General features: G+C 37.2%; 1 protein-coding gene across 5 annotated transcripts in view; it reads right to left on the bottom strand.

Moving 5' to 3' along the window:
- MPPED1 (metallophosphoesterase domain containing 1) overlaps positions 1 to 18,284 on the bottom strand; it is a 68,252-nt gene that overhangs the window by 45,891 nt on the left and 4,077 nt on the right. For 3 of the 5 annotated variants that reach the window (XM_067305491.1, XM_067305506.1, XM_067305500.1), the window contains exons 2-3: positions 7,349 to 7,550; positions 1,949 to 2,134 (exon numbers count right to left, since the gene is read on the bottom strand). In XM_067305491.1, coding sequence (XP_067161592.1) covers positions 1,949 to 2,134; positions 7,349 to 7,500 — 338 coding nt within the window. In that variant the 5' untranslated portion in view covers positions 7,501 to 7,550. Of the gene's footprint in view, positions 1 to 1,948; positions 2,135 to 7,348; positions 7,615 to 18,284 lie in introns of all 5 variants that reach the window. The other 2 variants (XM_067305479.1, XM_067305485.1) reach the window with 1 other exon arrangement.

Here is an 18,284-nt window from a genome sequence, read left to right on the forward strand (position 1 = left end):
GGCAACACTAAAGGTATTCATGAATTCACAAATTGTTCATTTAGAACAAAAAAAAAAACCCTTTCAAAATAAAGTTTCTTTTGAAACCTCATTGAATATAATTAAAAAAAAAATGTTTGTGATTTTTAACTGAAACAAAACCCTAAATGCTAGCTGAATGACACCTGTGTAGTGACTCCCAACTATTTTTCTATTGGATTTTTCAGAATTAATTCAAAAATTTAGTTTTCTTTTTCAAATTGCCAATGAACTAAAAAATCCTTTATTTAACTTCCTAAATTTGCATATCTCAAAGATATGCTCTTGCAAAAAATATGCTTCAAACCGCAGAAATCAACTCTTCCCAAATTGCATGCTATCATGAAGTTGGAAGCATGCCTTAAGAGTCAGAAAAATAAGGCTCATTTTGGAATAGAGATGACAAAGAGAGCATCACAGAAATGCCTTGTGAAATCTCCCTACCAAACAGAGAGCGCTTCAGCTTACAGACTTCTTCAGAACGCTGTATGCCTGTGGCCTGCGGGGAGGCAAATGGAGAGCTAGGGAGGCAAAAACTGAAGCAATCGATGTGTGTAGCCCCCATCCTTGCTCACAAGCAATGTCCCAAAGCGCTCTTATTTCCACACTAGCAGATAAATAAAATGGATATTACTTAGAAGGGATAACCACATGATTTCTATCATCTTTGTATGCTATTTTCAGTACATTTTTGTAGTGCATGGTAGAGGCCTACAGAGAATGATTAAAATTTGTTTTTTGTTGTACAACTATCCTCTTCCATTTGGGTATAGAGACAGAACAAAGGGCACTGTAACAGAGTATTTTACTTCCACATTCTTCTACTTCCCTACTTCAATGCACTCTAGTATTTTCCCTAAATCAATTGTTCTATGTTGAGCATATTATCAGGTTTCCAAGCCCCCAAAATATTTATCAGCATTAGCTTGACCAAAAAAAAAAACAGGGGGGGAGGGGGCTGGTCTGTAAATATTTGTTTAAATTGTAAAGTCCTGACATTTTTTCAAATCCCATTTCAGCCTACCTGCCTCTGTCAACTTTGTGCATTCCTAGCACGGAATGCTATAGCATGTAGCAAAAAAGACAGGAAAAAAATACAAAAAATATAAACTAAAGAAAATCCACCTAAAAACTAAAATCCAGTACATTGACCCATGTTCTTCCTTTCTGCGAGTCCTCCACTTCCTCTCCTCCAGTCTCAGAATCAAGAATCCATTTTTATTCTAAATTAAGGTATCGGCACTGCATGAACAATACTGATGAGGGTTTTTGTCTGGATATAGTGTATGCTTTCCAGTTTCCACTCTCGTTGTTTTTAGCATACACAAAATATTGCAGAAGCACATGTAAATCACCACTCTCTTGCCCAGTGGAACAGAATTTCTGTTACCAATGCCAACAGTTGCCTACAGAAGGCATCTACATCTGGTCTGCCACATCCAAGACAGCAACCACAGGCACACGTTTTGCTTTGTTTGGAATTCATCACTGTGGTGCAGCTGAGCCTCAGATAGAAAAGCTATGAGCCTCCAGGGTTAAACAGACAAATGTTTTCAGTCACAACAACTTTTTTTGCAGGAAAGCAAAGCCATAACAATGTATGTAAGAGGTTTTATGTAAATCATTAAAGGCCTACTGACTTAAATTGTTGTTAACACCAAGAAGTTGCTTAATGTACGCTTGAGAGTGTGAAGGCAGAACAGATGAATAGTCTCACAAATCTTATTTGCTCTGTTGGAAAAATGCAAAAATATTTGTAAAAAAAAAAAAAAAGAAAAAAAAATCTGATTCCAGCTCATTGCCATTCAAATTTAAAAGCCAAATTAATATTCATCACTCCTGAGTGCACAATGTTTTTTACTGGGAGGCAGAAGGGGCAGATACAATCAGTAAATCAAATTTACTTTCAAATACACACACAGTTCAATACCTACCTAGCCACTCGTTGAATTTTTTAACTTCACTAGGAAGTCCCAGCTCAGTAAAATCACCAGCATGTATTAACACATCTCCATATGGCATTTGGATGGGATCAGTTCTCGAGTGAGTGTCAGAAATACAGACAAATCGAGTATATCCTGGAGGTTTGGGAGCGTCATGGGGCACAGGATCAACCCTGTAAGAAATGTATCATAACATGATTATAAAGTACTTTAGTGTCTACTTTGCAATTCTAATACTAACTTTTACCTTTACAAAAGATCATACAGTTTTCCAGATTTGCCTGATGGAAGGGATTGATTAGAACAAACCTAACACTAATGGGAGGTGTAAAAATTCTTGATGTTCACATCACAACATTTTCAGTATTTGTTGGATAGATGGATTACTTTGAAGAGATTACGGAAAAGAGATTGAACTATGGCAGTAACTCTGAAACAAATACAAATAAATCAAAGGCAATGCCATTTTCAAAGGAACAGTACTATCCTGTTGCATTGTTTAAATATGATTACATGGTACACAGGGAAAAGATTTATTTCAGATACATAAATACATTTAAATGCATTTTTCTAATTATAACTTTTTAATGCAAGTTATATAATTCCAACAAATTTAATTAACACATTTTGGAGATATGTTTCAGTGTGCTAATGCAAAGCAAGATAAGAACTCTGCTGACAACAGCTGTAAACGTACATTCAAGCCTGACTATTGTCAGGACAAATGTGGCAACTTTCTAGGCTTAATTATACTAAGTGAAATCAGACGCTGTGAGGGGTGAGGCTGTATTGTTCAGAGCCCAATCTCAATACTCAAAACTGAGCAAAAGAAAAGATCTGACCCAGTTTTATGAGACTTACTCATGATATAGAAGAGGAAAGCAGAGAAAACCTTTCTGCTACATGAGGTATACTCATTTTCAACTCATTCGATCTTTTTACCCTCAATCCATATTTCATTAGCATACACAGAAGCAAATGCATCTAACTATACCGTATCTGCTATTCCAATCAGGGGAATTCTGGTGGAATAAAACCAAAAAGCATGAGATGCAAGAGTTATTTTTGTGTCACTAGAAACATCAGAAATACACAGAATTGTTATGAATTATTTCACTTTTTAAATTTCTGTTCTGAAAGGACAAACAAAATTAGTTTTGTTCATTGTTGTAATACATAACACATATTTCTTATCCCTTGCTGGTTGCACTTCAGTTCAGGCTCTTACTTGTAAATAAATAAAACCAGAAAAAAAGTTAGAGACCTTTGTTATTAATGATACTATCCCTGAATTTATTGGGTAAATTTCCAGAAGACATGTTATTACTTGAAAGGCATAAGATAATTATCTTTGATCACAACCTTTTCTCTAAGTCAAAGAAGAATTCTACTAAATTTATAGATGGGTAAACTAAGGTGCTTTTGAGAATTTCACAACATGAGAAAGAGTCAGGAATAAAATCTAAAATATTTCAGTCTTGTTAAGCATTTAAAAAAAAGTTTTTAGCACTTTCTACACTATAACTACAAAGCTAGTATATGAGTAAATTATCTTGTATCTGTCTTTCTTATACCATTTTAGGAATAAAAACTGTTGTCTGGGTTTTTTTTTAAAGCCATTACATTAAGCATCAGCCATTCATGAGGGGGGTTTATAGCCATTCTGGAGAAACGGCCTTTTAGTATGACTTCCTCATAGCCATCTTTTTAAATTTCCACTTTCTGAGCAGAAAGTAACCAAACGTGAGGTAAAGAGCAAACCCAGCTGTGACCAAATCACACCTAATGAATGTCCATGCGAGCAGCATGTACATGCTAGCCATACTGGAAACAATAGCGAAACTTGGCTTACAGGCAGCAGAATGGGTGGCCACAATGGAGCCCGAAGGCAAGCAGCTGTAAGCACTGTGTATGTGGCTGAGGGAATACGTGAGCAGCGAGGGGACCACAGCTCCACGCAGAAGGGCAGGGGACGAGAGAAAAGAGTTAGGTGGGAGAGATTAGGCAGGGGAGGACACAACCTCAAACCAGGCAACCACATGACTGCCATTGAGTGTAAAAACTGTCCCTCTTTCGGAGGGAAGAGACCTTGCCATAAGGCAAGCTCCGCAGAGGTACCATGGGCGCAAGGGAATAGTGATGGTGAAGGATGGGTTTTACACTAGTGGGTGCGGGAGTAGTCTGCATGAAGGTGCAGTCTGTGTGAAGGGTGCTGCATTTAGCTCATGGAGTGCCTCCTCAAAATGAACTGGGATGGCTGGAGAGGGATGAGTGGAAGATGACCTTGGCTATCGTTGCAGCCCTCCAAGCTAAAAAGATTAAACATCACTGCAGCAAACAAATCCCTGAATATTCCTCCCCCTGCCCAGCACTTCCCAAAGCAAGTTACATATCATGTTAGTTAGCCAGGTTTAAATTATGCATACTATCCTAGTATAAAATTAGGAATGTGGACTGATCTAAGTTATTGCTTTTTGAGTCTTTACAGTAGGGTAGCCCTTAAAGCACCTGGCAGTGCTTCTTCTCCCTCAGAAATCTTTTAAAGCCCAGTCCAGCAGTAGGTTGGGTGCCAGGGAGTAGCACGCACTTTGCATGTTCCTTCTCTGAAGCTCAACAGAAAAACAACAGACTTACCACAGCAACCCATGCAGCACATAATACATATGCTTTCCCTTATAGTTTGGATGAGGTGGGTGAGAGATGTGGACAGCACTCTCCTGATTGTTGAGGTATGTATAACTTTTAAATATTGTGCAAAGGGCCAGAGAATTTGCATGGGAAAAAGGTATCAATACAATGAACCAAATAAATTAGATGCAGGTTTTCATGCTGAAGCGTTAGGCACACACTGAGGCTGATATAGGTAAAAACATATGTCAAGTTTCACAAAGGCATTTAAGTTGTATTATTGGAAATAATTACTGAAGGCTTGGTCCCCATGTTCTTGTGTAACACCTTCCCTCAACAGCTGTCACATCAACACCCAATGCACTGCTTGCAACATGAGCAGAAGTACAAAGATCTGATTATTTTTGTGCAAATGCTTTTGTTTTTCTTTCAAGCAATGTGTGAACATGCAGAGAAGTTGAAAAGCAAAGTCAAAATCTCAGTGCAAAACCTCTTTTAGAGGTTGTTTTACACACAAGACTTTAGTAAAGTTTCACAAAGGAGCAAGACAGGAACTTCCTAGAAATGACTGAGGGACTTTAAAACATTGTCAGAATTTACTGGCCTTCTTGTCAGTGGCAAATCAGTCAACACACCAGCATAGACATGACAGACAAGGATGGGGCTAGGAAAATGCTGTCAGCATGTGCTGGACAGGTGAAACAAGAAATACAAAACGGCACTGAGGTCCAAGGAAGGGTTGCAAGATTGAACTCCGAAGAAAAAAAGCATGAAAAAATAATTATGGTGAGAGTAGTTTAACACAAGTTCAGTTGTCAACAGGTCTATCTGAAATCTGTTTACGATTGCCTGCAACATCACTAATCTAGGTATTTTTAAATATACACAAAGACAAGGCAAAGCCCTTGCTTCTCTGAAGTTAATGACAAAACTTGCATGGGCTAAGATTTCACCCATAACAATTATGTGAATAAAAGGTGCTTTTGTTACACTTGTATATACTTTTCCCTTCTTTGTCACTATTCTATTCACTGGTAAGAGGCAAAAGCAATACTGCTAGTATTCAGAAACATTATTTGCAATTTCTGTATCAAGAGAAAGAGTAGGTCAGATTGTGGTAGATGTTTCAGTTGATCTAGCCTGTTCTCCTATTTGCATGAGCTTTTTCAATAGTATTAATCATTCATAAGAGATTGCTAAACTCTTCTGAGGAACAATTTTCTAAGGATAGCTTGTTCTGAACTACTTGCTTAGGCTCTGAATTCTATCATGCAGCTGATTGATTGTCTAAGTCCTCTGGTAATATGATTTGTTACTGGTTAGAAGTTTAAGCAGCATATTGTCGAGTACCAAGTGGCTACTAATAAATAACTTATCTGCAGCCCAGGATTTTGCTTGTAAAAATCATTTAGTTTTTAGGACTGGTGAACACATCCATGAGTGCCCTGGAACTGTTTGAATATTCACACAGAATGGTTAAACGTCAAAAAATTAAGTGACCTGCATTTGACATTTTGATTTACAGAAATATTTCTGAACCCACATTTGTTTGTTTGTACTTTTGCTACCATTTGCCAACTCTATAAACAAAAGATGTTTCCCAGGAATAACACTCAATTCATTTTACTGTTTGCATTTCAATAGTACCTAAAAACCCCAAACACAGACTATAAACTAATACACTGCCCCCTAAAAGTGTTAGCTCACCATGCTAACATATATGTTAGTCTTGCTTTTTTTTTTTTAAATACAATGTCTAATTTAGGCCAAAGAATGTATATAAAGTATCACAGAATAGACACAGAGCATCCACTCTGTTGCTGAGTTTTTAACTACAAAAATCATGGCCTACGTTTAGAAATTATCAAATCATACTAAATACAAAAAATGTGAATGAGGTGATTATTTATTTAGTCTTCATAAAGGAACAAAAGCTTTTGTTAAAAAATAAAAACCAGGCTTCTGATCTAAAGATAAGACCACTTCTCTCTTTAATAAACACAATAAAATGTTGTAGACATTTTTATTCCCTATAAAAATATTTTACAGTAGAATTTTATACTTAATTTATTTGTAACGGCTTAACTGTTTTGTTCTTCCTTCTGGCTTTAAACTTTATGGCAGGTTTCATTTTGCAATTATAATTCTCCACTTTACATTACGAGTAAATCATTTAGAGCAGTTAATTTTACTGATGTCGTCATGATATTAGAAGTCAGAAACAAACACATTATTTTAATTACTCTTTAAGCACTTGGCATCTTCGGCACATCATTGGTATGAAAGTAAGTTGTCGGATGGGTGCCCACACTATTTTATTTATTGATGTCATTTTTTCCTTGTACATAGCTGCAATATAACTAATGAAACAATAGGAAAATATCTGTTGTGAATACAGGCTTGGCATTTAAACAGCTATTTACATCAATAAGCAAGTGCACAATGCTAACAAACAGTATTAAGACTGTGGAAAGTATCATCCTTGTAAAATCTTTTAATACCACCTCTTGTTGTTTGTTTCTCTTTTTAATACATAAATATCAAGTTATGCTAGTGGAGTGATCTTTCTCCCATCCTTTAAAAAAGTACTTATACTTTCCAAATGGACTAATTTTGTATCATTTATAGTAATTAGTATTAGAAAGGCAGCAAAACAGTGTTCTTTGAATTCTTTTAACTGGTCCATCAAATACCACATCAACAAGGCAATAACAATTCAGAAGGCTGTGCTAGAGCAGTAACAAAACTATAATACTTACATTTGCACATGTGGGGGCTGAAAACGTCCCTGGTTAATGTTGTAGAACGTGAAAGCCTGTGTGGGGTTTGAGCTGTACTCATCCACTTCAATTATGAGTCTACTGTGCTGATGCCTTCTAGCTGCCATAATGTGTGACTGGGCGAAAGCCATGCTTGCACTGAGTAGTTCTGCTTTTTCAGGCGATCATATCTGCTATCTTCCTACATCGACAGAAGAAGACCATGACATCTCCTTACCTAATCAGCACACTCCCCCTTGGAAAACCTAAAAGCAGATTGAAGAGATGCAGCATAACTGTTTGACAGTTAATCTGTTTGGGATTTGCTTTATTTAATGTCAGATGAAGATTAAGGGGGGATATGGAGGGAGGAAGACATACAGCTCAAAGAACTCATTACAAACCTTTCCAACTCAGCAATTTGATGAATATACTTGAGTTAGGGATGGAAGGTGGGAGGGGAAGTAAACTTGCAAAAGAACACAGAGGGTAACTTGTTCAAATAGCTCAAAAAGTTCAAACACTTAATACAAATCTAAAACACAAGGCAGTTATTCTTCAGAATGGTATGTCAAATTATAATGTTTTGTCAACACAATCATTTACTTTATCTTTCCTCTGACTGCATTGCTGAATGTTTATAGATATGCACCTTCAAAGGAAAAAAACAAACAAACCTGACACAGAGTACCCGCCTGTAGATGACTAAAATGCAAGTTAGTTAAAAAGAATCATTTTAACCAATTCTTCAGAAAGTCTGCGCCATTCATTAAGGGGTGTATTGTGAGTGGTTTTTCTTTACATCCTAAGAAACAGAGCAAACTTGGCCTTGCATGCACATGTCAGTACTTGCTCCTGGTTTTTAATATCACTGAAAGAACTTCTGATACAGACATGAGGGATTCTCCCCATCACACACAACATCCTCTCAGACAGCAGTGGCCCCAAATTCCAGATTCACTGGCAAAGAAAGCGATTTGAGGGCTAACACACAGATAAACGGTATTAAATATAAAAAAGTAAAATCAATACAGGTTTTATGTTTAGGAATAAATTTTCCCCAAAGGTTATACAAGTCTAGAACAACAGCACTGCAAACAGGGCGAGAAAGTGAAACCTACTGCAATGCAAAGAGTATCCCCTAGAAACATCAGAAAGCAATTTAAATGTGATTTTTACTTTTATTCCCAGTTTTAATAAAAAATGGATTATAAGCAATAAGGTTGGGTATTTTTACAGAATAATTTTGCATCCCTTCTAAAAGTTGTCTAACTTAAATATTTACTTTCATGCTAGCAAGTGCTCTTTTCTTCTGCCCAATATAAATAATCTGCTTCAAAAGTAATGCATTTAATTAAAAACCATGCTAGAATACAGTGATTGACTGAATATGTGCAGTTTCTGGAAAGCAGGACTGCAGGTTTCTTCATGCGACCTTGCTAATGTATCTTACTGCCATTCTGATGGTACCAAGAGTGATGGATGAGGAAGGTCTTCATAGTCACAAAAATTGTTAAAGCTATTTATAGATATGTAGGTCCAATTCAGTTCTAGTGGGAGTCAAGCACCTAGGCATTTTCAGAAATCTGAGCTTCAGTCCTTTGCCTAACTACTAAAGATATTAAGTGCTCCAAGAAGTGGTGGTGTATTTTTGTTTTGAGAAATCTTGTCCTTTATAAAACCAGAATGAGAGGTTCAGAGCATTTTACTTGCTGAATGGCTGTAAATTGATGACAACTTGCTATCACTAACAACCTGCAGGAAAACAGTCTGAGAATAAAAGAGCAGATTCCTTCATGCCTCCCCCAGAAATGATTGGTAAGAAAATGCTAGAATAACAGTGAAGAAAATTTTGGATTTTAAACACTCTCAGATGCTGTGTTCAGGCTACGAAGCAGCAGAATGGAATGAGTTAGAGCAGAGGGAAGGAAGGGAGGCATGATCCTTGTAAGAATAATCAAGTACAAATTGCTGCATTTAGGAAATAAGAAATCAAGATGGCAGATGTGAGGAACCCTCCCTGAGGAGCTTCCTGCATAAAATGATGCATTTTTAAAGAAGTTTGTATGAGCAAGGTCAGAGATTTTATAGGGGGCAAGCTGTTCTAAGTGCACCTACTTCTGTTTGAAAGAAACTATTAGAACTGGTGACTTCTAGAAATATTCTACAGTACGATTAATAATTTTTGATTCTACAGCTCTACGTGGGGCCCTCAAACTACCTGAAAACAACTGCCTGTGTTTTATAATTCGAGGATTATGCCCATTTTACACACAACTGAACTGCTGTTACAAGGATTTAAGGTACTGCCCAATAAGACCTAGAATCACCCATTGGGCTTAGTAAGTTACCAGTGCTTACAACCGCTAAGAACATGACTTTTGTCAGCCTACTGTTTGGGTCCTATCTTTTATGACTTCTTTCAAGTTATACATCAAACCTATTGCAGAAACAGTAGATGTATTTAGGTATCCCAATATCCATGTTCATGCTCTGCTTCCTCTTTCTGGGTAAGTGGAAAACAGCACTTACCAACACAAACTAACTCACAGTCCTTTCAGAACCATTCTTCCACTTAGTTTGCAAACAGAAACAAACCACAGCAAGTACGCCGCTGATGTACCATTTAGTGTTGAAGAGTCCTTATAAGTGGGAAATCTCTCCTTGTACATGGGAGAGTGTGCGAATCACAGCATTAGGCCAGCCTGTGAGGATGCCAGCCACAGACATTCAGCAAGAAGTTCACCATATAAACATGTGGGAAACAGGAAGCCAACATGTCTCACTTGAGGTAAGAAAAAAAAAGATGCTGCAGCACTGCTGAGCCTTCTGCCAAATGACAGTCACACAATGTCAACCCTGGACACAAAAAGCATCCAAGACAGGAGAAAAAAACAAAGAGCCAGCTCCTGCCATAAAAATAGAATAAATAGCAATCACATAAACAGCTCGTGCTAGACAAAAATCAGAATATTGTAACATACATAATCAGTAAGCATAATTCAGTAGGGAGTTTTATTCAAGCTCATTTCAGAAACATACACAGATGTCTTTGAACCTTACCTTTCAGTCTAGGGTTGCCTTCCTGCATAAATGGTTGGCTCACTACTAACGTTCTTGGTGTTCGACAGAACAAGCTGTCTCTTTCCAGCTTGACTGATAACCAGACTGACACCCATTATTCTCCTCTTTCTGTTTTCCTTTCCAATAGTCCCCAAAATTATAACTTTTTTTTTCTTTTAATAATATGAAAATTCTTCCTTTCCCAAACCAGAGTGTGAAATGCAGCAGGAAAATAATTACCTGCTGCTATAGCATGCAAGTTTTAAAATTATATGCCCAACATTACCAACATAGAGCATTAAGACTCGAATCCCCACAGCAACAACATGCTAACCACCCTCTTCCCCCAGACTTATGGAGCTGCGGGATGTCTGCCAGGGAAAAAGAGAGAAATGTAAAAAGGACTGCAAGAACATGAATACTAAAATAAATATCACAAACCTGGCTGTTAGAATCACAGACTGAGAAAAAGCTATTAAATCAGCTAAGCCTTCTTTTTACTGATGTCAGGAATGTTCTCCGTACATTATTTTTCTGCTGCTTTCTCTAGTCTGTGTTCAAATGTCCATAGAGCCCTGATCCACAGTCCACTGTATAAAACAGACACTGTTGCACGATCTTCAGTAGGCTTTGGATCAGGCCATAGAGTATTTGCATTATGCCATCCCTCCTCAGGAATTACTGGACTAGGCAGGTGGTTGAACCCAGGCATATATTTAATTCCTCAAATAAATCATTGTATGAAGATTTCCTGACTTTTTCAGTCTGAAATTTCCCTTAATTTTATCTCAAAGCCTTCTTGTATAACTGCTGCAATTATTTCCCTCTATTTTACACGAATTCTCCAGCCTTTTTATGTATATTGTTTCTAATTTTTTTCTCTTTCAAGCCAACATTTTACTTTAATCTCACTTCCTTGCTCCCAGATTCTGTTCTTTTCTGTTCATCCTTCAGTTCACTCCCTTGCCCATTGTCTCTCACCACACCTTACTCCATCATCTCCACTGTTCCCTCCATCATCTACTCTTTGTCTCAAGCCTAAGAACAATACTGAGAATTTTTGACAATTATTCCAGCAAAAGAAAATAAGCACCTAGACTTGAAAACACCATGGCTTAAGCAGATGTCACTGGAAATAACAGTTAAACCAAGACAAAATAATGATGACAATGATGATAATACAACAACCCAAAGAAGTTACAGATTAAGAGACAAAACTGCAAAGGAGACACCTGTTTAGCAATGCCCTTTGCAAGGTTACGAAAAAACTGTGAGGGCAGAATACACCATGGCAAGAGTTGAAGAGAAACAGTTGCACAAATAATTGTGAGATAACAACAGGAAAGAAGAGAAGGTTGGTACCAGATCAGTGGCAAAGATGTAGCTACAGAAAAGATGAGAGTTTTCACAGAGTCTGACAAGCTGGGATTTGGGGATGTAATGGAGAAATGAAATGTAATAGTAAAAAAAAAGATGTTTTCATGCGGCTATAAATCATCAAAGTCATATTTTTTCAGGAAAAGTCAGTGACATGGCAGCAGTAAAATACTTTAAAGAAGTGTGTGAGAGTTTGTTACAGATGATATAGTCATACATTCACTTCTTGTGCAAACCATGGACACTGTTAACAAGAAACCCTACCCAGAGCTTGGTCAAGGGTTCAGGTCTTCCCTGTACCGAGGAGAAACTGCTCTTTGTGAGTTGTCAGCTCATCCTTCATATGGAGAAGTAGATCCTTTATTTAAACAAACAAAAATGCCACAGTGTTTTCTGCAGGAATGGTCCCAATTGTTACAGCAACATTCCTATAACCTCTAGTGTAACTTCATTATCACAAACTACTACTTTTTTGTTTTAAACCCACCCAAAAAAGGTGTTATGGACTGCCCAGCAATAAGGGAATATACTGGAACCAGTAAAGCAATTACTTACTATGAGAAATAGACTAAAAACTCTAATGGGTTTTTGCTGTCTAAAATACGTTTCACATACTCCAGCTAGAAACCAGTCAATAGAATTAGTTTGCTATCTTCAGTTCTGCCATCAGGAAATGAACAGTGAAATAATCCTAAAAAGGCAATATTCTGTGGGAATGGATGAGCAAGGCAAATCATTCTGCAGCTGAAAGCTTTTCCAAAGGTATACACTCTCCTCTTCCTCCTCTTCATTTTCTGAAAGAAACAGAATGCAAATCCTGGCAAACCACATCCACCGAGTCTTCCCTTAGCAGACTGCTTTGGATTCACTCGACAGTGAGGCATCTGAATGCTCTTAACATACTTGTGGACTTTAAATGGAAGGCAGCGTAATCAAATGTCATCGAGACACTTGTAGATATTAAGGCTGATCGTGCACACTTCTACTGATAGAATCATTAGGCTTTCTAAAGGAATACGATTTGTCATAGACAGAAACATTTCCAGTTGCATTTTAAAAAATAAATAAAACTGCAGTGTATAGCACTGCAATATGCACTTATAAGCCCACTTTTGCCAAAGCAAATGCTTTATGTACCTGCAATTAGTGTCAATGGGAATTAAAATAGAGTGTTAAATAAAAAAACTCCTGGATGATATCTGAATTATAATCTGTGGTGTCATTTAAGGTGTTTATCAACCTTACAAACTTCCCAGAGTTCTACATTATGAATTTAATGATCTACAAAATCCTGCCTGGAAACCTAACCCTACTTAAGCTACAGAAGCAGTACGGCATTTGAGATTGTTAGTTTTTCTAAATGTCAGTTTAGCTCTCGTGAAATGTGCCAGGGTGACAGCCTTCAAGCCTGAAGTCCTCTATCCGCAGAACAGACATAGCACACACAGAGGGCCTGGCACACACATTAGATCTGGCATATTTCCCTGGGCTGCCTTTGTGTCTCAGACCTAATCTAGAGAAAACATTACTGAAGGGCAGCTCCAACTCCATACCCACGCATTCTAAGAAATCTCTGTTTTTAAGCAGCAAATAAATGTACGAATTAGAGTGAGTTTTGTAATGCAGATTTATCTCCACCAAAAACTGGAATGCACTCACCAATTCATTCAGTGAGTGCTATGAGATGGCAAAATATATTGCACCATCTGCTTCTCAGGGCACAACATGCAGCTATACTGCTATACAAGTTTGTCAAGTTGTTTTAAGGTCAAAAATCTGAATAAAACCCTTACAAATGCCTCTTTACAGTGGCTCTTACCGTGGATTCCACATTTCTCATCTGGTAGCAGGAGCACATATGCCTTGCTATGCTATAAAACCTTATTTTCAAAAACCTTTGTTTCAGGTGTATCTTTAATTGACAGACATCTTAAGCATCCTGTTTCTCAGTTTCAGCTCTCCTTAGTGGATTCTGCTTAAAGGAGTCATATCATCACCATGATTTATTAAGGGGACCCTTTGGAGGGTCTTTTTAAAACATACATGTCTGAGATTTTTTTTTGTGCTAATGAATCTGATTTTGCTAACTTTTATCAGTTAAATAATATTCAGTGCTATGGCCATATCTTTTCTGTCAGAAAGTCTGAGCTATTCCCATTCATATACCAAAACCAGTGGGCATAATTATGCGTTATTTGTATGCCTCAAATCCTACTGACTTCGAAGAGAAGAAATGCAGCATCTATCCTTTTCTGTTTAGGAACTTCTGTTTCTCCTATCAATGAACACTTCAGTGCCTCATCGTATATATCACAGATTTGCTACTGCAGATCTACAGGGTACTGAGCAAGCTCTGTTTTTTAATGTGAAAAAGATCAGTGACTTAAATAAAACCTCTTATCTCTCTGTAATTATAATTACCTTAACCCACATTAGAAAACAACAACAAAATCCCCTAAGTTATTTCTCATCAAGGTAAAACACACATCATTGTTCTCCCTTGCTGATTATAATGACCTGTCAAATATGTTATGACAAAATTCTTTGCTGAAGTTAATTTTTTCTTCAAATTAGTTTTCCTCCATTGCTCTCAAATATAAGTATTATACATGTTTCTCTCGTTACTTTATTTATAAAGAACACTAACATACTTGTTGGCTTAAACTGTCATAAAAAGATTATACAGACATGGCAAGTAGTATAGAAGGGAAATGAGATAGCTAAACTGTCTTTTGGAACTACGCCCTTACATTCACTTCTGTGGAGTTTCCTCAACAGATATATTTTACCCACTATATGCCAAAGTTCTGACCAGGCATCCAGAAAAACAGATAGCTGAATGAATTCAGAAAACATGAAAACTACAGTAATTTGACTATGAAATCTAATTCAGTATTGATTTAAAGCAGTTACCACTTAGAAGCTTTCCTAGCTAGTCCCATTTTGAATTATGATTCTATGACTTTAAATTACTTTTTCTATTTTCCCTATATAGTTTCCCAAAACTACAGTAACTGAATCTTCTCTTCATGGAGATATAATTTTATTTTGAATTATCAGTAGTATCATTTTCTAAATCAAGTTCTCATCCATACAGATAACTGTTCATTTATTCAATTTAAAAAGTAAACACAATCTAACAATATTTGTTTTCACCTTAAACTTCCATTTTACGATATAACCAATAGATTTTTAGATTTAAATCTGCAATACTTTAAGATGTACGAACAGACTGAGCATTTTCCAAAGCTATACGCTTTATTGTAATCCTACATATGATCTTGGCTGAATGTATAAAACACTGTATTTGGATATTTAAATGGATACATTTTTCTTAGGTAAAACCAACTCTCTTCCCTCAGAAATATACTGTTTGGCTCAATATTATCTGTATTTATCCCCAAATACCTGCAGAGGTAGCTAATCTATTTAAGTAATTGCCTCTAGGGAAGGAAATTTTAAATAAATATCTAAAAGCCACAAAACTCATTCCTCACTCTAAAAAATTTGTTTTCATCTCTGGAAGTATTTCAAAATCTGTTATGTTACTGCAAATCATGGGTATACATTTATACAAGAAAAATTACAAGTCCCAGAATGATAATACTCATTCTAAGGAAAAATAGCTAAAAATACAGGTTATGTGAAAAAATTACTAAAAATGGACATTCCAACAGAAGTAAATTAGGGTTGTGGTGATTTGACTGTATATCTCAGTCTGCAATTTGGGTCTGCCATTTGATTCAGCTCTTGAATCTTCTAAAATGAAATATTATTTACTTAGAAAATGAACATATAAGTACTGAAACACTATATGTTTAAGAAACAAAGATTTGGTTTAAATTTATAACTGAAGAATTTTGTTTCTTTTTTTCAGCTTTTGTGACAACTGGCCAAACACTTATTTTCCAGGCTTCATCTGTACAACCCCCACTGGGTCAAATCCCACTTGCCTTAGCCACAGAAGTCATTCAAACTGATTTCAACTGGAATTGTGCATAAACGCACAGAATTTGGCCCATTTGGTTGTTCATGCATATCTGAGAGCAGAATACATCCCACATGGTTTAGTCTGTTTGCTCTGATACCAAAATTATATCAGAATGTGGCAAAGCCTAACACTGAGCAAACGATTATTTTAGCAGTCAGTTCAATCAGTTTTCACGTGAGGATTCAAAATCAGGTTTGGTCACCAGCAGAGAAAGCTTAGCGATCAGCAAAGCACAGCACAGGTCAGGGGGTGGCTGGGGGCGGATGTGAACGGGGCACAGCACAACTGGAACACACAGTCGGAGAGGCAACAACTCCCATATTCCGAGTTTGGCAGGAGCTGGGAACTGTTGCTTCATACCCAGGCAAGTTACTACCAATAAAGCAGTTACAGAGTCTTCCCTGCTTGTGAAGCATCTCTTAGCTTTGGCCAAGTTTCTATTGCCAATATTCTCCTCTGATTTCAGACAGAAATCTAACATTACAATCTAACCACTCTTGAAAGGTTGCTGATTTCTATGTTAATACACCTGAACAGGAAAATAAAACTGGCTAATCTATTCCTGTAGTTCAAGATGAATGAAATGCCAAAGTATAAGCTCACAAGTATACACAATATAACAGGTGGAAAGTCACATACAGCTTAAATTTAAGTATATCTATAATGATAACTGCTGAGATCAGCACATCATTTTTCATTAAGGACTGAAGTTCAATTACAGAACAAATGGAGTAAATCTTTTTAACAGTTACATTTTTTCTCTCAGATACAAAACTTTGAAAATTAAGTATATTGTCCTACAAATTTTGTTGTTTCCACCTTTCAATCATTTAGCTACATTCGTCCCCACTGGAATCCTTCATGTCACCCCATTAATACTGAGGGAGCAAGTTGGTGAGTTTGCCCTGTTTTTTTTTTTCAGGTAACCTTTCCAGGACCGATAAGGAAAAAATACGCAAGAGGTTTTGGGGCCACTCCTCCTATTCACAAAGTCATGCCCACATAGATCCCCCCATAAGGCTCACAGGACAGGGAGGCAGAGGCAACTAAACACCCTTTCCTTCAAAGAAAAAGAGAGAGGAAAGATAATAAGGTGGAAGTCCCAGATACACAGCCTTGAGGGGGAGCAGACTCAGGTCAAACATCTGTGGATGTTCTCCAGACCTCACATGGACGGCTGCTTTGTTCATCAGTTGGATTCAGCCCTACACTGCCTTTCTCACACAGGGACGCTTCAAATCATAGAGCTCTCTGAAGCTAAAGAGGCTACCCAGAAATGAAATAAGATTCGGGACAACAGCTACACGGAGATAACGCACTCACGTTACGCCATGCCAGCTAGGCCAGCTCAGATGGAGGTTATCACACTGTAAAGCACTGCTCAGGCTGCACCAAAGATGATCAGCTGGTTGTTCAGTGACCAGACTCGCTGCCACTGAATGGCTGTGTTCACAACTGTTTGCACTGTTAAGTCCCCTGATTTGTGGAGGTTTGAAAAACTCTTCTGAAAATTTATTTGGGCTGAATACAATTTTTCATTTGATCCAAAAGATGCTAAAGCAAAGCCAAACATTTAAGTGGGTGAAAAGTAAAGGGAACTCAAAACAAACAGATATTTAGGAGGAAAATACCAAATTATTCAAATGAAACCACTATACATTTTTGGATTTTCTTTTCCCTTACCCCTTACTTGATCGACTTGGTGAAACTAGAACAATTTTTGGGTGGTGTTTCCAAATTTGAATTTTCCACCGGAAACTGTTTAAACTGTCTTTTTTTATTTCAGTTCTTTTTCAAGGTACTACATTGCTAACTACTGGCAGTAGGTGAGTTTTAATTCGTCCTCTCCCCCCTGCATTAGGCAAGATATCTTGAACTTTTACCAAAAACTACTCACACTAGGGACTCAGTACATGTATTGAGGGACAAAACTGAGATACACCTTAGAACAGCAGTAGAGTGAAGATAAGCTCTAAGCAAGAAATTTTTTGGTTTACTATCAAAAACCAGAAGAGAGGCTGTTCCACGAAGTCAAAGTTATCTTGGTATTATTATTTATTATTTTTATTATATGAGAGCCCACAGACCAACTGAGATCCAGGAGCAAATTATGCTAAGCACTGTACAATCACAGAATAACAAAGATTATCTGCCCCAAAGAGCTTACAGTCTACATAAACCAAACAAAGGAAACGAGAGAAAAATAATTCAGCAACACAGAGGAATGATCGATGCAATGGCAAAACATTATGTTCCTTCCATTTTCTTTTCCAAGAAAGGAATGGTTAAGCAGGATTAGCTCCACAAAAGACAAGAGCAGAGAGAAGATGGGATATGATGGAGCAGGTGAGAGGAGGAAAAAGACGATAAGAAAGAAAGCGGTGTGCAGAATGTTTGAGGTATAGAGCATGTTAAACAAAGCGAAGCGATTGTGAGAGCTGGCAAAGAGGGAGCTGGAGCAAAACAGCCCATTAGGAAAAGGCAGAGAAAAAACAGTCAAAAATA

Source organism: Apteryx mantelli, chromosome 1, assembly GCF_036417845.1.
Source record: "Apteryx mantelli isolate bAptMan1 chromosome 1, bAptMan1.hap1, whole genome shotgun sequence".
In the NCBI taxonomy this organism is placed as follows: Eukaryota; Metazoa; Chordata; class Aves; order Apterygiformes; family Apterygidae; genus Apteryx; species Apteryx mantelli.